General features: G+C 38.0%; 1 protein-coding gene across 2 annotated transcripts in view; it reads right to left on the reverse strand.

Moving 5' to 3' along the window:
• Positions 1-2,211: 2,211 nt before the first annotated feature.
• The window catches only part of KIAA1958, a gene marked incomplete at its 3' end in the record, with an annotated part of 170,292 nt that continues 151,001 nt past the window's right edge, over positions 2,212-21,502 (reverse strand). For both annotated transcript variants that reach the window (XM_082843447.1, XM_082843448.1), the window contains 2 exons: positions 14,451-14,623; positions 2,212-3,018 (listed from right to left, as the gene is read on the reverse strand). In XM_082843447.1, coding sequence (XP_082699573.1) covers positions 2,212-3,018; positions 14,451-14,623 — 980 coding nt within the window. The remainder of the gene's footprint in view (positions 3,019-14,450; positions 14,624-21,502) is intronic.

Raw genomic sequence — 21,502 nt, forward strand, 5'->3', positions numbered from 1 at the left:
ATTCTTTCCTTCCATCAGGTACCACTGGAGATTCTACCTCCTGACTTTGATTATAATCATTCACTTCAGAACTCTGAGGGTTGAAAGTCCATCAAATAGGTGATAAGCGACAAACCTGAGGCAGAGATGGTTATTCAGCTGATAAAAAGCCACTATCAACAGAAAGATTACAGCCTCTGGATCAGTTATTGCTACTTTTGGAAATGTTAAAATCTGAAAAGATCCCAGTGATATCTAATGGCAATTTCTTCTTGAATCGATTTAAAATAAAAATGGAGGTTTTATTAATTAAGCTGCAGGCCCTGCCCAGTAGTTCACATAGGGTATATTTCTGTTTAAGTGCAGTACTGACAAGAAAAACAACCATGTGCTTTCCTCAAACAACATTTCCTCTGGGTGTTCACCCACTAAAGGAAACTGTACCTCGTGTTTTGTGTCTCTTTTAATCAAAACCTTAAAATCCCTATTGGAAACTACAACAGAACAGTGTGCAATATCAAGTCATAACACTGCTTATTAAATATTACCTGTTATTTATATACAGATGGAGACATACCAAAGTTAATCTATATTCAGGAAAGATCAACTAGTAAACGAAATAAATGTGCAGGAACTAAAAAGGGAACAACATTAAACCTTAAGGCAGCATTGGTTGAGTCTTCTCTGGTAAAGGAAGTATGATATATTTCAATGACCAGTGAATGACTTTTTAAAACAATTAAAATAAATACTAAAATAATGTTTTGAAAAAGAAATAGGGCTGATTTTAGGACTCCTACAAAATGAATGTATACTAGACTTTCAACTGTGGACTGGAAAACATACACAGGAACAAAATGGTATGAAGTTGTAGCAGTCTTTCCTCAAATACAAAATAAAGATTCCCTAGAAATTATTATTATTATTAATTAGTCCTCTTTGGGCTCCTTTTTCACTTATTCAGAGCAGTTATTATAACATTCTGTTAATGTTTGAATGACAAGTGGTCAGATTTAATCTCACCTGAGTGAAATGATTTCAAACTACACTGATAATCTATCATCATGGTCTGATTTTTCAACTCTGTGCTTGTTGCTGGGTTTGCTTACCTGGTAGGTTGCCTACATCCTCGTGTCCCAAGCATTGGTGCCAACCTAAAATGATGAGATCTCTTGTGGCTGAAAGAGTCATACTTTGACAAAAATATTTCAAAACTCTTTAATGAACATGTTTTGGAATTTGTTTTCTTTGCAGCTTGTTCTGTTGGATTTTCCTGGTTACGCCTGAAAATTACTTTCAGTTGTTTTACAGTCCAGTGCTATATGCTGGAACAACTGTATGACACAAGGAACAGATGCAAAAAAAACCTCTAAAAAATGTTCAAACGAAAATAGCTTTCACATGACGCTGAGAAAGAAAACGTAGGCACTTCTGCTTCAGGAGGTTTTTCACGTTTTGATCGCAGACCGCTTTTCCAAGACACTTTCTCTACTACTAGAAATTCCCTCATTGTACAAACCATCTAGTTCATTGGAAACCTTGTTCTCACAAGCACCGTTTGGTGCATTAATCTTTTCTCATAAAACTGTCTCCACTGATGCAGAGGTCAAGTCCTCCCAGGGCTGAGAGCAGTCCCCACTTTCCTATCAGCATGACTGAGCGTAGCTCCACGACCTTCCATCAACCAAGGCTGCTTGCTCTGCAGGACCAAGTTATCCATCAACAAAACATAAGGAGGAGTGCCAGGTGCCACTTTTCTCCTGGAAATAGTTAACATGTCTGCCTCTCCCTTCCTAGTTCCTCACTGTGAGTGTAATTCCACAAAGTGTTTATAACATTCTAAAGCTACTAGGCTACTGGGATTTTTTTTAAATGACTACTTAAACGGTTTTCTTCCCCACTCCCTTTTATTTTTTTTTGAGAAAATCTGTGCTAAAAAGGCACTAGATAAAATGAACTTCCTCACTCTTGTGTATGTAGTAATTTATACAGTGCGTTAGACTCTATAATTTAACAAAGGTGACACACATCTGGATAAAACATCCTAAATATTCATCTACTTTCAGTTAAAAAAACAAACGCAAAGTCAAAGAAATAGGAAGTCCCACTGACAGGGACCAGCCTGACCATGAAATCACGGTCATCCCTGCCACCTCAGAACTCTGGCCTTGGCTGCGGGGGGAGCGCCCCCCTGCCAGGTGTGTTGGGTGGTGGCCGGGACCCAGGGGAGACTCACTGGCAGCAGCTGTGGGAGCCAAGCCTCCTGGAGACCTGAGTAAATGAGACGAAGGTGAAGTTCTCACAGTTTTCCAGCTTGACCTTCTTGGCTAAGTTCGGGACAATTCCCCGAAGAGACCTCAGTCCCATCCTCTGTTCCTCGTACCACACGCTGCCCATGTCTGTGGCCTCCTTCCTGGCGGTAAGGTAGAAAGGGGACTTGGCCTCCATCTGGGTGGGTGGTCGGTGGATGTACATGTACTTGTAGAGGAGGCAGTAAGGGCACTGTTTGTGTCCCCTGGAATGCTCATGGTAGATCTTCCCGTGGCACACTCGAGTGGAACCACTCCGACTCTCCCGCTTGACACTGTCTGTCCGGGCGAAATAGGGCTGGTTCTGTGGGTCTTTGAGCAGCTCGATGTCACCATACATCAGATCAGCATGCTCCTGCAGCGTCCGCATATTCAGGTATTGGCTGTTGTACTTGACCACGGTGGACAGAAGGGTGATGGGGCTGTCATCCCCCAGACACCCTGCCTGCCACATCTCCTCCTCATCAGAGAGGGAGAAGTAGACGATGTTGCGAGAACGGGCACCTGACATCCCTGCCTTACTCAGCACCCACAGCTTCTCCTTGAGCTTCTTGGTGGAGGAGCTGAAGGTGCTGCTGGTGATGGAGAAGCCCACGCCCGCATTCTTCAGGATGCGGTCCAGGCCTCGGCGGATGGCGTGCAGCGACGTGGCCAGGAAGTCTGAGCCGTCGCTCTTCTTAACGGTGACATAAAAGTTCTCGAGCAGCTCGTTCAGCTTCACTGCAGGGATCTCAAATGAGACAAACACTGAGGTTACAAATTTGCGGACACCCAAGTAGCCAGACCCCTCCTTCCTTCTCCTGATCCTCACCAGGGACTGTATTTTGGAGAGCCCTCTAGAGGGCTGCCTTCTTAGCATGATATAGTGGAAAAAACAGTGAATTTCACGCTGGAAGATCTAGGTTCCACACTGGGCTCCACTTAGTCCCTTTAAACCTCAGTGTTCTAAGCAAACAGGATGGGAGATAATAATCATACCTTCTCAAAGAATTATTGTAATGCTTAAATAAAGTAGTGGATGTGAAAGGGTTTGTAAATAGTAATGAACACACATACACACAACATATATATATATATATGTAATTATTTTTATTTTTATTATTGGCCTTGTAACTTTCACTGTTCCTCTCTGGAAAGCCCTTTCATCTCTTTTCTAGCAAATCATTTCCTTCCCTCCCCTTCAATAAAATTCAGCCATCCTCTTTGAAGAATTCCTGAACTAAACTTATCGAACTCTGAATCATTCCGACATTACTTTCCCTGATCTCTGCATGTACTTGGTACTGAAGGGAAAGATGACTCACATGTCCATTTTGCACAGCAAGTTAATGCCCCTTGATTCTTCACTTGAATTTATCTGAATAAGTCTGGAAATATTTCTGACTTAACGATCGATAGGGCTTCAATGTCAATATTTGTTCAAAAGATATGAAAGACTTAATGATTATACTGACAATTAGAGAGTGCTCCTTATTTAGGCATGGCAGGAGGAGGAAGCTTGGTGGGTAAGAAAGCTTTACTTTCAAGAGGGAGCCATAAAGATAAAACCAGACCTTGCTCATAGTCAGTTTAGGTTGAATACACATTCTAGGACAAAAGATAGTTCTCAATAAGAGACGTTTTAAAAGTAGAAACTGTACAGGTAACATTCATTCTTCTAATAGCCTGGGTCAAAGAGGAAAATAAAAACTGAATTATAGATTAAAAATGAGGCAAACTGAAAACATTACATATCAAAATGTATGAGGTGTTGCCAAATATACTCCAATAACACCACAGTCTTAAACTCCTTTGTTAGAAACTTTATTAAAAATAAGCGAACACTATTTAACACAAAAGACTAGAAAAAGTAAATCAAATTCAAAAATAGAGTGAATCAATAAAAATAAAACAAATTAATGAACTGGAAAAGATATAAATTGGTATAGATAAAAAATGAAAACATGTAATCTTTGAAAAGACGTATAAAGTTGACAAACTTCTAGCAAATATGATAGAAAGAAAGAGAGAGAAAGAAGAGGAAAGGAAATATAATATAAACAATATTAGGAATGAGAAAGACCATAACTACAGAAAATGAATAAAGAATATGAAAGAATATCATAAACTTTATGCATATTAATTTGAAAATATAAATAACCTGAACAATTTTCTAGCAAAATATAAATTACCAAAGTTGGTTCAATAAGAGGTAAGAGATCTGAAGAGCCCCAAACAAGAGAAGAGAATGAAATGACTGTCAAAGATGTATGTCACTCATAAAGAGATGGTGTTACGGAGTTGATTCAGCTTTTCTTTTGTATGTAAACAGTTTTGGAGCACAGGAAAAATAAGCGTTCTTCATTTTTTTTCTAATCCAAATATAGTAGATATTATACCAAAGACGCAAGAGGGAGGAGATATGGGAACATATGTATATGTATAACTGATTCACTTTGTTATAAAGCAGAAACTAACACACCATTGTAAAGCAATTATACTCCAATAAAGATGATAAAAAAACCCCAACAAAGTATATGAATATAAATGTAAACTGCTCTAAGTAAAGTACTAGTGATTTCCACTTTGCCCAGCACCAATGTAAAACAAAATGTACACACGTTAGAACCATGCGAGCAAGGGCATGGCTCTGATATGCACAAGTAGCAGTTAACATGGTACCAGCAAAATGAGGGCTGCCTATATTATCAAATTCAGGACTGCAGGAAAGCAATCTACATCGAGACCAGTAGGGATTATCAGAGTGTAAGGATGATTCAATAGTAATAAATACTTCAATATAATTGACTTATTTACATATTAAGGAGAAATAATATGAAGTTGAAAATTACTGAAAAATTATTTGAAAGAATATGCTATCCACTTCAAATTTTCAAAATGCAAATTAAATTTAGATTGGAAGAAAAAATATCCTCTTACTATAACGAAGAGTATTTTACAGACATGAACTATAAAAATTACACTCAAGATGAATCAAAACTACAATGAGGTATCACCTCACACCAGTCAGAATGGCCATGATCAAAAAATCTACAAACAATAAATGCTGGAGAGGGTGTGGAGAAAAGGGAACCCTCTTGTACTGTTGGTGGGAATGTAAATTGATACAGCCACTATGGAGAACAGTATGGAGGTTCCTTAAAAAACTAAAAATAGAACTACCATATGACCCAGCAATCCCACTACTGGGCATATACCCTGAGAAAACCATAATTCAAAAAGAGTCATGTACCACAGTGTTCACTGCAGCTCTATTTACAATAGCCAGGACATGGAAGCAACCTAAGTGTCCATCGACAGATGAATGGATAAAGAAGATGTGGCACATATATACAATGGAATATTACTCAGCCATAAAAAGGAAAGAAACTGAGTTATTTATAGTGAGGCGGATGGATCTAGAGTCTGTCATACAGAGTGAAGTAAGTCAGAAAGAGAAAAACAAATACCATATGCTAACACATATATATGGAATCTAAAAAAAAAAATGGTTCTGAAGAACCTAGGGTCAGGACGGGAATAAAGATGCAGATGTAGAGAATGGACTTGAGGACATGGGGAGGGGGAAGGGTAAGCTGGGACAAAGTGAGAGAGTGGCATGGACATACATACACTACTACCAAATATAAAATAGATAGCTAGTGGGAAGCAGCCGCATAGCACAGGGAGATCAGCTCGGTGCTTTGTGTCCACGTAGAGGGGTGGGATAGGGAGGGTGGGAGGGAAACACAAGCGGGAGGAGATATGGGGATATACGTATATGTATAGCTGATTCACTTTGTTATAAAGCAGAAACTAACACACCATTGTAAAGCAATTATACTCCAATAAAGATGTTTAAAAAAATTACACCAGGATGAAAACATTAGAATCTTTTTTATGAAGTCAGGAATAGGATGAGAATGATGAATGTGATTGCTATTATACAACAATGCTCTGAAGATTCTGGCCAACCAAGTAAGACAAGAAAAAGAAATTACACACACACACACACACACACGTATGTATGTATATATGCATATAGGAAAGGAAAAAGACAAAACATAATTGTTTTCTGATAATCTAATTGTTGGTCTAGGAAACTCCAAGAGATTCAGTCGAAAAGCCATCAGAAAGAATAGGGTAGCTGCATACAAAATATAAAAAGCAATAGTTTTCTTACATACCAGTAAAAACCAATTAAAATAACTTCCCAATAATCATGACACCCAAAACTCATCTGGTTTCAGATTTTTATGCTGTCACTTGCAACTCCCTACTTGCAGGTGTTAACTTCTCTTTGTATTAGCTGGGATTGTGTGGTTGCAAGAGAGAGACCAAACTTGAAAAAGCCTTGGCAAAGAGGGATATCAGAAATAGTGGATTTCAAGGCCATCAGGGCTCCACCTCTCACCTCTGCTTCTCTGTACAGAGCTGCTTTCTTTATGTAGCCACTTAGCACTCCCCAAGGGTTATATCTTACAGCTTCAGGTACTGGCAAGAGTCCAACTCTCACTTTCAGTAGAAAAAAAGTCTAAAGGAAGGATTCTGATTGGCCCAAACAACCAACCAAAAGGTGGGCCACTGTACTAACATAATGGCTTCTGCAGTAACCATGGGGATTGTAGGAGAAGAATGGTTCCTTAAATAAGGGGTGCTGAGCAGAAAATCGTACTACCTTAGTGTTTAAAAACAAAACAAAACAAAACAACTAACCTCTGATAGCTTCCTTTTGCCCTTCAGATAAGTTCCAAACTGTTTACCTTGTATGCAGGCCTTTACAATCTGCTTCCACCCTATGGTAGATTGTTTGCAAAGACAGCCACAACCATCTCTCCCCTCCCTGTTCTTACACCCCTTTGCAATGTGACTCTGCTGCTCCTCCCATCAGGAAGTAGAATCTATTTTCCCACCCTTGGAATCGCGGCTGGCCATGAATTAATTTGGCCAATAGAATGTGGTAGAAATAACAATGTGTGAATTCCAAACCTAGGCTTCAAGGGGTTCTGTTTTCATCTTACAGGTTCTTACAGGTTTGCCTCCATTGTCGTAGTACATGATGTTGCCATGTAAGGAAGCCCAGTTAGACCTCGGGAACGTGTGACTCAGAGACAAGCTGCCTCCCATCTAATATACAGATGACTGTACCCACATGAGTATCCCAAGTGAGACCAGTAGAAGAACCACTTCTAGCTGAGAAAACCCCGTATCATCATAAGCAAATAAAATGAATGTTCTGTTAAGCCACTAAGTTTTGGGGTGGTTTGTTGTGCAGCCACAGATAACTGATACACACCCTATTTCTCTAGCTTAATCTTTTGTTCTCTTTATACTCTGTTCTCCAGCTTCACTGAACTTTGTGACATTCGTAGAAACCACAGGGCTCTTTCATGCTTCCAAGTCTTTGTATATGCTATTTCCTCTGCCTAGAATGTTTTTTCTTCTAACCTTCTCTATTTGGAAAACCTCTATTCCTTGTTTCAGATCTAGCTCAAATTCTGCTGCCTATATAAAAGGCTTCTCCAGCTTCCCTAAGCAAAGTTACTCTCTCACCTGGGATCCCAAGGCACTTAACTTAAATTTTATTATGGCCCTCTCCATATTGCACAGCCTTTTATCTATTTATATGTCTGTCTCTCAAAGTGGACTGAAAGCTTCCTGAATGCAAGAATGACATCTCATACATGACTGGTTCTTCATGCTGAAGACCCTACCAGAAGGCCTGAAATGTATTATAGATACCCAATGAACTGATAAACATGGGTTAAAGCAATGAATTAACCCCGGAGTCAGGAGAACCAAAGCTGACTTAGGGTGCAGAACCCTAAGAATCAAGGAGAACCCTTGACTATACCACAAGTTTCAAAGAAAAATCACAGCAAAAGCAATTCCTGAAGAAATGTCAAGTCACAAAATGTATATTCTTTGTACACAAGAAACTGTTCATTCTGGCCCATGTTGCCTGCCTCCTTAGTTTTCTCAGACTGAGTTTTGGTTGATAATTATTCCTCGAGGTCTTAAATTGTTATGAAGACATTGCAGGAAAGTATTTTCCTTCATGAGCCACTCTGAACATCAAATTCACATTGGATTAAAAATTGGGCTTTTTTTTTTTAATTGGCTGCACCAGGTCTTAGTTGTAGCACACAGGATATTTAGTTGCAGCATGCACGTGGGATCTAGTTCCCTGACCAGGGATCGAAGCTGGGCCCCCTGCATTGGGAGCACAGAGTCTTAACAGCTGGACCACCAGGGAAGTCCCCAAACTGGGCTTTCTTGATGTGAAAATGACCAAAGAGAAGTAAGAGGTTGTCATGGGGCAGATGACTCCAGGTGGGAAAGAGCAGTATAAGAAGACTGACTTGCTTGGCAAATCCCAAAGTTCTGGAACTATGTAGCAATCCTTGGCAACTGAAAGGATTAGACAAGTAAAACCAAGAATTACTTTGGGGAATGCCTCAAACTCCCCTTTGTGATAATCTTGACTAGGGGATGAAGAAAGTGGAGAAAATGCTTGTGAACTACAAGTACTCTAATAGGAAAAAAAAATGAATCTTGAAGTAACCATTGCTGACAACAAAAATGACTTCATTTTTGCAGTTACTAAATTTCACTTTATTGAGAAAGACAGGTATTGAACTTCAAGATGCTGTATTTTCTGAGTGAGGCTAAGGAATATGTAAATCAATGAGACAGCAACTTTGAGGGAGATGTATCAGTGAGGATTAGGTCACACTTATGAAGAAAAAAATACCATGTGGAACACACATAGTAGATCACAGAGTGATGAGAGTGTGAGACTGGCAGGGTACACTCTGCTAATTTAGATGACATTTTGAAGTCTGATTTGACTCTTTGCTTTCCTCCTTGAAAAAATAACTAAATTTGAGGTTTACCAGCTGCCAAATAATGATAAACAGCTGTAACCTAGCTTGTTTGCTGCTAGCTATATCTATCTTTAAAGACACACTTAGACTAAAAATACCTTGCACTGAGACCAAAAAATGAGATTAAGACTATGGTCCTTGATGCCACAATTCCTTCTTTTAACAAAAATGCTGGCTAATGCTCTAAGAGACTGGCCTCTTTCTTAAGAATTTAATCATTAAAAATATTTAAGTGGCCCATGTGAGACAGAGGATTGAAATATATCTTCTTCCTCATCCATTATTTCTCCAAACAACACAGGTGAAACTAGAAGTGATGATAAGGCACACCCAACTGGACAATCGAGACATTTTCACCACCTGAGATGCATATGTTACCTATGCCATGAAGGTTATGGGGAAATGGGGCTCTTTTCATGGATTCCTGCAGGGAAATGTAAAGTTTCCCAGTAACGGACAACTGTCTTCATAGTGACTTCACAAAGTCTGGAAGACAAGATCCTCTGACCTAGAAAAGGTTAAGGTTAGGGGTTGACGACATGGTGATGAGGGTCTATGAGAATAGATGAATTTTAAAATTATTATTAATAAAAGTGAAATTGTTACATTTTAATAGATTTATTTGCTTTTTTATTGTGGTAAAATATACATAATATAAAATTTACCATCTTAACCATTTATAAGTGTACCACCCAGTGTCATTAAGTACATTCACAATGTTGTGCAACCATCACCACTACTCATTTCCAGAACTTTTTCATCATTCCAAACAGAAACTGTACTCAGTATACAATAACTACATTTCTTCCCCCGTCAGCCCCTGGTAACCTCTATTATACTTTCTGTCTCTACGAACTTGCCTATTCTAGGTACCCTACATAAATGGAATCATACATATTTGCTCTTTTGTGTCTGACTTATTTTACTTAGTATAACACTTTCAAGGTTCAGCCATGCTGTAAGCATGTGTCAGTACTTCGTTTCTTTTCATTGACAAATAATGTTCCATTGTATGGATATGCCACGTTTTGTTTATCCAAATGATGGACATTTGGGTTGTTTGTACATTTTGGCTATGGTGAATAATGCTACAACAAATATTTGTGTACAGTTTTTGTATAGATATATGTCTTAAATTTTCTTGAGTATATGCCTATGAATGGAATTGCTGGGTGAGAGTAACCCTATGTTTAACTTTTGGGGAACTTCCAGACTTTCCAAAGCAGTTGTATCATTTTGCATTCCCACCAGAAATGTATGAGGGTTCCAATTTCTCCACGCCCTCATCAACGCTTGCTACTATCTGTTTTTCTTTTTTTTATCCTAGTCTTCCTACTGAATGTGAAGTAGAATCTCATGTGATTTTGTCTTGCATTTCCCTGCGGTCTAATGAGCATCTTTTCACGTGTTTATTTTCGTCATAATAATGGTTTAATGTCCTTGTCTGCTAATCCTAAAATCTGTGTCAGTTCTGGGTTGGTTTTGATTGATTCATTCTTTAAGTGATATATTGATATTTTCTTGCTCCTTTGCATGTCTGGAAATTTTTGTTTAGTTGCCAGAGATTGTGAATTTTATTTCTTGGGTTCTGGATATTCTTATATTCCTATAAATATTCTTAAGGTTTGTTCTGGGACATAGTTAAGTTACTTGAAAACTGTTTGACCCTTTTGGGTCTTGCTTTTTCTTAATTAAAAAAAATTGAGATATAATTACCATATGACACTATATCAGTTTCAGGTGTATAACATAATATTTTGATATTTGTATATATTGCAAAATGATTACCACAATAAATCTAGTCAACACCCATCACCACACATAGTTAAAAAATTTTTTTCTTGTAACGAGAGCTTTTAAGATCTACTCTCTTAGCAACTTTCAAATATACAGTACCATGTTATTAACTATACTCACCATGCTGCACATTACATCCCCAGGCCTCTTGACCACCTTCACCCATTTCAACACTGCTCATTCCCAGCCTCTAGTGACCACCAATCTGTTCTTTGTAGCTAGGAGGATTTTTGTTCTTTGTTTTTAGATTCCACATATAAGTGAGATCATATGGTAATTGTCTTTCTCTGTCTGACTTATTTCATTTAGTATAATGCCCTCAAGGTCCATCCATGTTGTTGCAAATAGCAAGATTTTCTTCCTTTTTATGGCTGAATAATATTCCACTGTATCTATACACCACATATTCTTTATCCATTCATCCATCTCTGGATACTTAGGTTGCTTCTATGTCTTGGCTATTGTAAATAATGCTGCAATGAACACAGGGGTGTATATATCCTTTTGAATTAGTGTTTTCCTTTCCTTTAGATAAAGGATCGCATGATAGTTCTATTTTTAATTTTTTGAGGAACCTCCATACTCTTTTTCTATAGTGGCTGCACCACTTTACATTTGCTCCAGTAGTGCACAACAGTTCCCTTTTCTCCACATCCTTACCAACACTAGTTAACTCTTGTCTTTTGATAACAGTCATCCTAACAGATGTGAGGTGATAGCTCCCTGCGGTTTTGATTTGCATTTCCCTGATGATTAGTGATATATAGGACCTTTCCATGTAGCTGGGTCTTGCTTTTAAGATTTGTTGGGTAGGGTTAGAGCAAAGCTCAGTCTGTGGCTAATTATTCTCCACATTTGATGCAAGACCTTTCTAAAGTCTCTACCCCACGAATCCTGAGGTTTTTCCAGTCTGACTGGTGGGAAGAGGTTCTGTGTGAGCTCCAGGTACTATTACCTCTGATTCTTTCAGGCATCTTTTTTTTTTTTTTTTTTGGCCAGCCTCAGGTAGTTTCCTCACATGCAGATGTTGATCAGTACTCAGCTGAATATTTGAGACAGAATAGCTTCAGTTCTTTCACGTTCTCTTTCTGTGTAGCTCTCTACTTTCGAATATTCTGTTATGACCATTCTAGCCACCTGGGTCTCTCTGGACTCAGTTCCATTTCCTCAACTCAGCAAATCTGCTGTGCTCTTCCTGCATGCTCCCTCCCTGCACCACAGCCCTGTAGACTCTTTCAAGGCAGCAAGCTGGGGCACATGTAAGGCTCACCTTGTTTCCCATCTCTCAGAGATCACTGCCCTTCTTTGTGTATTATATAATACCTTGAAAAACATTAGTTATATCATTTGTCTGTTTTTTGGTTGTTTCTGGCAGGAGAGTAAATCTCCTCCAAATTGGTTGGAAGTGAAAGAATTAACTGATTTTTCTCCTGGGCATGGGTTATATGTTCCCACTTCTTCCTATGTATAGTAACTGTTGATCGTATGCTAGAAATTGTGAATTTTACGTTATTAAATTCTGGATTTGTCTTATCTTTTCAATGTATGCTATAACTTCTTTCTAGTTGTTCTCATGTCCTTAGCCACCCTGAGCTCTGATTTCTGTCTCCCCTCAACTCAGCAAGATTGCCAGGCTCAGTTTGGGTTCCCCTCCCTTTAATGCAGTTTAAAAATTGTCTCCAGGCAGAAAGCCTGAGAGGTGGTCAAGCAGCCATCTTAGGGATCAAGTCCTGTGCTGCCTGTTCTGTAGGAAGAGTTATTTCATTATATATTATGCCCAGCTTTCTAGTTGTTACAGCAGGAGAGCAATTCTGGACCCTTCTATTCCCTTATGGCCACAAGTGGAAATTTCAATTTATTTTCTAATCTGCTGGATCATTTTGATTAGTATGTTGTTGCTTTTTCATTTTTATAATTCTTTTCATTCTTTCAACAAACATTTCATACATCCTTAACCTATAATCTACTATCTAAAGTCCCTGGTGTCTAAGTCTGTTCTTTGTTGTTTCTATTCATTCTCATTCATGGTGATTTATTTCCTTAAGTGGATAGTGATTTTTTTTTTTTTTAATGAGCACACATTTAGTTGGTCTTAATCTGTGAAATATCTGAGCACCTATATTTTGGATGTTTCCCTTCAAAGATTATTAGCATATGACTCTGCAAGGAGCCAGGGTACTGACCAAGAACTTCTTTAGACACTTTCAGGGTCTGCTCCTCAATCAAGGATTCTTCAGTTTAGCTCCCTGCCTCTTCCCTTCTTAGTGATGTTATCAACATAAGCCCTAAGGAAGAGCCCTGGCTTTCATACGTGCTTACTGCTCACACTGCTCCTGTTTTGATCCTGTGGATGGCTCCCTTTCCTTCTGCAAGTACAGCAGAAAGGCCCCTCACAGTATCTAGGGCACCATGCTGCCAGAAGCAGAAACCTGGATTTCCTATTTCATCTCTTGTTGGTGCCCTAAACACATCACCCAAACCTGGAGATGTCACCTGCCCTTGCGCTTCAGTTATGACTTCTATTTGCAATATCTTTGAATCTATACTTCCAGCTTTAACATTTCCCCCATGTTTTAAGTCCCACCTTCCCAAATGCTTATTCGACATAACCATCTGGTAGACATCTCTATTATCTAAACTCAACATATCCAAATCAAAATACATCTTTCTGTTCTGACTCTACATGTCCAAGAATTTTCCCTTCTATTCACAACGCTCAAACATTTCAAGTTGGAAGAGATTCTAAGGGTTCATTCTACAACTGGGGAAATTGAGGACCAAGAATACTAAATACATTTTTGCTCATCACCTCCAATTAATTGCTCTATAATATTATGTTTCTTATGTTCCTTCCTGTTCAAAAAAATTCAGTGTTTCCCTTTCACCTAACCCTTAAGACATTTGCAGATCTTATGGTCAGAGTGTTTTTATTATAACAGTCCCTTCTCTGCTGCCCCCCCGCCAATAATCCTTCAAATAAAATCTCTCCTTACAAACAAACACAAAAACAAAACAAAACTTCAATGGTTTCCCAACATTCACAAGATTTCAGCTTGCCATTTAAGGGTTGTCAAAATCCAGTTTTATAGTCCACTACTCCCATATATGAAACCTCTGGTGCAGGCAAGTGGGTCTATCCCTCTAAATTTCACTCTTCCTTATGTGACCCAGCCTAGAAGACCGTTGTCTTCAATTCTGTTGAAACCCTACCTCTCCCTCAAAATACAGTTTAAATATCAATTCCTTTGCTAGTCTCAACAAACTGAAATTAATTTCTCCATCTGAATAGTTTTGGCATTTCTGATCTATAAATTCCGAGAACACGTATTAAATTCTGTTTTGTACTGTGGATATTTTTCTTTCTATTTTATGGTCTTCCAAAGTTTCCTCAGGCAGAAAGTACCTGTTCCGTGTTCCCCACAATACTTAGCACAGTGCCTGGCGCATGGAAGCTCAGTGAAGTTGACCAAAAGGAGAAGTAAACTTAAGGGTTTCTTACCTTGGTGATGTCTGTGTGATCTTTGAGCCCATTGGTCATACACCAATATCGCCACACATTCAGGGCATACCGTGTTGCTTTGGTCGTATTTGGGCTTACTGCACTGGTACACAGATCATTCAAGTCATCATTCATATTAAATACAGGAAATTTGTTGAGCTTAGTAGAATAGGCTAGAAACAAAAACAATAAAAGGCATTAACATAATTTGCCATTCCCTCCTTCACAGAATTGTATCTTTGGATCATGTTAAATAGGAGAAAACTCCTAAGAGATATAACACGTTAAAAAATGAAATTTCTATCAAGTATACATAAATTAGAATAAATACAGTAGGGAACAATGTTTATAGCATGAAATCGATGTAGTAACCATGCATTTAATCCCAACAATTTTGCCATATGTATTAACTGATATACTAATGCAGGCATTACAATAATAGAAGGGAAAAAATGAATGCAGAAAAACAAAGAATGTTCTATCTAAAATTTTCACTGTAAAAAAATAGCATTTATGTTAACAACAATGACAAAAGGATAGAAAGAAAGGAAGACAAGTTATACATCCTTTCTCTTTTCCTTAGCACACGAAGAGCTGTTACTTCTCTGCAACATATAGTCTCAAATATCTTATTTGTCATCCTGGACAGTGCTGAATTAAATGGTATTAGCATATTTCTTTATTTCTTTTCACAAATTGATAAAGAGAGAGAGATTTCAACCCTGACTCCACAACCCATCAGCTAGCTTAGAGTCAGAATGGAAGGTCAAGTAGAATATCAGGGAAAGAGGGGGATACTCCAGAGAGGCTCACATTGTCTCAGAGGAGAGCAAACAGATTTTAAATTGCAATTGTCGCTGCAGCCTGTGGATCAAAAACCACATTCACAGAAAGACAGACAAGATGAAAAGGCAGAGGGCTATGTACCAGATGAAGGAACAAGATAAAACCCCAGAAAAACAACTAAATGAAGTGGAGATAGGCAACCTTCCAGAAAAAGAATTCAGAATAATTATAGTGAAGATGATCCAGGACCTCAGAAAAAGAATGGAGGCAAAGATGGAGAAGATGCAAGAAATGTTTAACAAAGACCTAGAAGGATTAAAGAACAAACAAACAGAGATGAACAATACAATAACTGAAATGAAAACTACACTAGAAGGAGTCAATAGCAGAATAACTGAGGCAGAAGAAAGGATAAGTGACCTGGAAGACAGAATGGTGGAATTCACTGCTGCGGAACAGAATAAAGAAAAAAGAATGAAAACAAATGAAGACAGCCTAAGAGACCTCTGGGACAACATTAAATGCAACAATATTCGCATTATAGGGGTCCCAGAAGGAGAAGAGAGAGAGAAAGGACCCGAGAAAATACTTGAAGAGATTATAGTCGAAAACTTCCCTAACATGGGAAAGAAAATAGCCACCCAAGTCCAGGAAGCGCAGTGAGTCCCATACAGGATAAAAGGATAAACCCAAGGAGAAACATGCCAAGACACATAGTAATCAAACTGGCAAAAGTTACAGAGAAAGAAAAATTACTGAAAGCAGCAAGGGTAAATGACAAATAACATACAAGGGAACTCCCATAAGGTTAACAGCTGATTTCTCAGCAGAAACTCTACAAGCCAGAAGGGAGTGGCATGATATACTTAAAGTGATGAAAGGAAAGAACCTACAACCAAGAACACTCTACCCAGCAAGGATCTCATTCAGATTCGATGGAGAAATCAAAAGCTTTACAGACAAGCAAAAGCTATGAGAATTCAGCACCACTAAACCAGCTCTACAACAAATGCTAAAGGAACTTCTCTAAGTGGGAAACACAAGAGAAGAAAAGGACCTACAAAAACAAACCCAAAATAATTAAGAAAATGGTCATAGGAACATACATATCGATAGTTACCTTAAATGTGAATGGATTAAATGCTCCAACCAAAAGACACAGGCTTGCTGAATAGATACAATAACAAGACCCATATATATGCTGTTTAAAAGAGACCCACTTCAGACCTAAGGACACATACAGACTGAAAGTGAGGGGATGGAAAAAGATATTCCATGCCAATGGAAATCAAAAGAAAGCTAGAGTAGCAATACTCATATCAGATAAAATAGACTTTAAAATAAAGAATGTTACAAGAGACAAGGAAGGACACTACATAATGATCAAGGGATCAATCCAAGAAGAAGATATAACAATTAGAAATATATATGCACCCAACATAGGAGCACCTCAATACATAAGGCAACTGCTAACAGCTCTAAAAGAGGAAATTGACAGTAACACAATAATAGTGGGGGACTTTAACACCTCACTTACACCAATGGACAGATCATCCAAAATGAAAATAAATAAGGAAGTGAAAGCTTTAAATGACACAATAGACCAGATAGATTTAATTGATATTTATAGGACATTCCATCCAGAAACAGCAGATCACACTTTCTTCTCAAGTGCGCATGGAACATTCTCCAGGATAGATCACATCTTGGGTCACAAATCAAGCCACAGTAAATTTAAGAAAATTGAAATCATATCAAGCATCTATTCTGACCACAACGCTATGAGATTAGAAATGAATTACAGGGAAGAAAATGTAAAAAACACCAACACATGGAGGTTAAACAATACATTACTAAATAGCCAAGAGATCACTAAAGAAATCAAAGAGGAAATCAAAAAATACCTAGAGACAAATGACAATGAAAACGCGATGATCCAAAACCTATGGGATGCAGCAAAAGCAGTTCTGAGAGGGAAGTTTATAGCTATACAAGCCTACCTCAAGAAACAAGAAAAATCTCAAATAAACAATCTAATCTTACACCTAAAGGAAATAGAGAAAGAAGAACAAACAAAACCCAAAGTTAGCAGAAGGAAAGAAATCCTAAAGATCAGAGCAGAAATAAATGAAATAGAAACAAAGAAAACAATAGCAAGGATCAATAAAACTAAAAGCTGGTTCTTTGAGAAGATAAACAAAATTGATAAACCTTTTAGCCAGACTCTTCAAGAAAAAGAGGGAGAGGACTCAAATCAATAAAATTAGAAATGAAAAAGGAGAAGTTACAACAGACACCGCAGAAATACAAAGCATCCTAAGAGACTACTACAAGCAACTGTATGCCAATAAAATGGACAACCTGGAAGAAATGGACAAATTCTTAGAAAGGTATAGCTTTCCACGACTGAACCAGGAAGAAATAGAAAATATGAACAGACCAATCACAAGTAATGAAATTGAAATTGTGATTAAAAATCTTCCAACAAACAAAAGTCCAGGACCAGATGGCTTCACAGGTGAATTCTATCAAACATTTAGAGAAGAGCTAACACCCATCCATCTCAAACTCTTCTAAAAAATTGTGGAGGAAGGAACACTCCCAAACTCATTCTACGAGGCCACCATCACCCTGCTACCAAAACCAGACAAAGATACTCCAAAAAAAGAAAATTACAGACCAATATCACTGATGCATATAGATGCAAAAATCCTCAACAAAATACTAGCAAACAGAATCCAACAACACATTAAAAGGATCATACACCATGATCAAGTGGGATTTATCCCAGGGATGCAAGGATTCTTCAATATACATAAATCAATCAATGTGAAAAACCATATTAACAAATTGAAGAATAAAAACCATATGATCATCTCAATAGATGTAGAAAAAGCTTTTGACAAAATTCAACACCCATTTATGATAAAAACTCTTCAGAAAGTGGGCATAGAGGGAACCTACCTCAACATAATAAAGGCCATATATGACAAACCCACAGCAAATATATCATTCTCAATGGTGAAAAACTGAAAGCATTTTCTCTAAGATCAGGAACAAGACAGGGATTTCCACTCTCACCACTATTATTCAACATAGTTTTGGAAGTCCTAGCCACGGCAATCAGAGAAGAAAAAGAAATAAAAGGAATCCAAATTGGAAAAGAGGAAGTAAAACTGTCACTGTTTGCAGATGACATGATACTATACATAGAGAATCCTAAAGATGCCACCAGAAAACTACTAGAGCTAAGCAATGAATTTGGTAGAGTAGCAGGATACAAAATTAATGCATAGAAATCTCTTGCATTCCTATACACTAATGATGAGAAATCTGCAAGAGAAATTAAGGAAACACTCCCATTTACCACTGCAACAAAAAGAATAAAATACCTAGGAATAAACCTACCTAGGGAGACAAAAGACCTGTATGAAGAAAACTATAAGACACTGATGAAAGAAATTAAAGATGATACAAACAGATGGAGAGATATACCATGTTCTTGGACTGGAAGAATCAATATTGTGAAAATGACTATACTACCAAAAGCAATCTACGGATTCAATGCAACCCCTATCAAATTACCAATGGCATTTTTTACAGAACTAGAACAAAAATTCTTAAAATTTGTTTGGAGACACAAAAGACCCCAAGTAGACAAAGCAGTCTTGAGGGAAAAAAACAGAGCTGGAGGAATCAGACTCCTGGACTTCAGACTATACTACAAAGCTACAGTAATCAAGACAATATGGTACTGGCACAAAAACAGAAACACAGATCAATGGAACAAGATAGCCCAGAGATAAACCCACACACCTATGGTCAACTCACCTATGACAAAGGAGGTAAGGATATGCAATGGAGAAAAGACGGTCTCTTCAATAAGTGGTGCTGGGAAAACTGGACAGCTACCAGTTTTCATTTTAAAAGAATGAAATTAGAACACTCCCTAACACCATACACAAAAATAAACTCAAAATGGATTAGAGACCTAAATGTAAGACTGGATACTATAAAACTCTTAGAGGAAAACATAGGAAGAACACTCTTTGACATAAATCACAGCAAGATCTTTTTTGACCCACCTCCTAGAGTAATGGAAATAAAAACAAAAACAAGTGGGACCTAATGAAACTTAAAAGCTTTTGCACAGCAAAGGAAACTATAAACAAGATGAAAAGACAACCCTCAGAGTGGGAGAAAATATTTGCAAATGAATCAATGGACAAAGGATTTATCTCCAAAATATATAAACAGCTCATGCTGCTCAGTATCAAAAAAAAATGCAATTCAAAAATGGAGGGAAGACCTAAATAGACATTTCTCCAAAGAAGACATACAGATGGCCAAGAGGCATGTGAAAAGCTGCTCAACACCACTAATTATTAGAGAAATGCAAATCAAAACTACAATGAGGTATCACCTCACACTGGTCAGAATGGGCATCACCAGAAAATCTACAAACAACAAATGCTGGAGAGGGTGTGGAGAAAAGGGAACCCTCTTGCACTGTTGGTGGGAATGTAAATTGATACAGCCACTATGGAGAACGGTATGGAGGTTCCTTAAAAAACTAAATCTTGAATTACCATATGATCCAGCAATCCCATTACTGGGCATATACCCAGAGAAAACCATAATTCAAAAAGACACATGCACCCCAATGTTCACTGCAGCACTATTTACAATAGCCAGGTCATGGAAGCAACCTAAATGCCCATCAACAGACGAATGGATAAAGAAGATGTGGTACATATATACAATGGAATATTACTCAGCGATAAAAAGGAACGAAATTGGGTCATTTGTAGAGATGTGGATGGATCTAGAGACTGTCATACAGAGTGAAGTAAGTCAGAAAGAGAAAAACAAATATTGTATGTTAACATACATATATGTGGATATATGTGCATATATGTGGAACCTAGAAAAATGGTACAGATGAACTGGTTTGCAGGGCAGAAATTGAGACACAGATGTAGAGAACAAACGTATGGACACCAAAGTGGGAAAGCGGTGCAGGGTGTGGGGTGTGTGTGATGAATTGGGAGATTGGGATTGACATGTATACACTGATGTGTATAAAATTGATGACTAATAAGGCCCTGCTGTATAAAAAAATAGATAAAATAAAATTCAAAAATTTAAAAAAAAAGGGTCTCTCCCTCCTAGGAGTAGGGTTCATGCCATGCTCTCTTGCAACCCTCCCTCCTCCCCCCTCCACCTCCTTAGTATTGATGAGGTCTGGGCTACAAAAAGAAAAAAAAATGCAATTGTCAAATTACTTCAGATGAAGACTGGTGTTCCTCAATGTGTCCACTTTAAATACTAGTCGTCAGAGTAAATCCACAACCATTAGCTGGCCATGTTTCATACTCTGTAATCCACTAACACTGGGCTTAAACTGTTGAAATTGTTGTCTTTGGATAGAAAAAAAAAAAATCAAGGTAAACCATCTCACAGTGAAAACAATGCCAACTTGTACTTTATCTAATGGTTCTGACCCTCTCTGGAATGTTTCTGTATTCAAACCAGGCACAGAAAGGCTGAGAAATAGCAAAATGAGTTAAGGCATTACCAAGGTGAAATACAAAGTGGTTTCATCTAACTCACCTCATCTTTCTCTGCTCCCACTCAGGAACTCCAAACCACCAGCCTCTTGTTCTCTAGCCTCTGCCTGTGCCCAGGACACCCACATCACACCTTCCCTACACTTAGCCTGAGAAATCCCTCCATGGTCTTTGTACCAATCAAACAGTATCTTTTTTTAATTCCAATTCCAATTGCAAACTCACATCTATGTCATCTTTCCCCATACAAACCCAACTCCCTTATTCTCTCCTTCAGTATGAGCCCTGGATTTGCTTTATTATTCCCTGGAACTAATAATCTAATTGTGCCCAGAAGATCTCTTCAACTGGTTTATATGCTCCTTAAGACTGTGTCTTCACCCTTTAAGTCTGCTTTGAACTGCTGAACACACAATCTGCTTTAATAAATGCTTATAGCAAGAGAGCAGTGAACAGTGCTAGAAATGCTTTCCAAAGCAACTGAGTCATGCAGGCATATTGCTCTTACCACCCTCCTAAGCTGACATAACTCACATTATTGCTGGGACTTGCTTGATATTAATGAAAGGATTCTAGTATAAAATTTACTATCATTGCCTCTAGCACTAACTGAATGCTTACTATATGCCAAGAGTTATGTAAATTATCTGTAGTCTCTAAGCAACTTTATACCTATTTTACAGGTAAGGAAACTGA

This window comes from Leucopleurus acutus (assembly GCF_964270905.1).
Source record: "Leucopleurus acutus genome assembly, chromosome: 7".
NCBI lineage: Eukaryota > Metazoa > Chordata > Mammalia > Artiodactyla > Delphinidae > Leucopleurus > Leucopleurus acutus.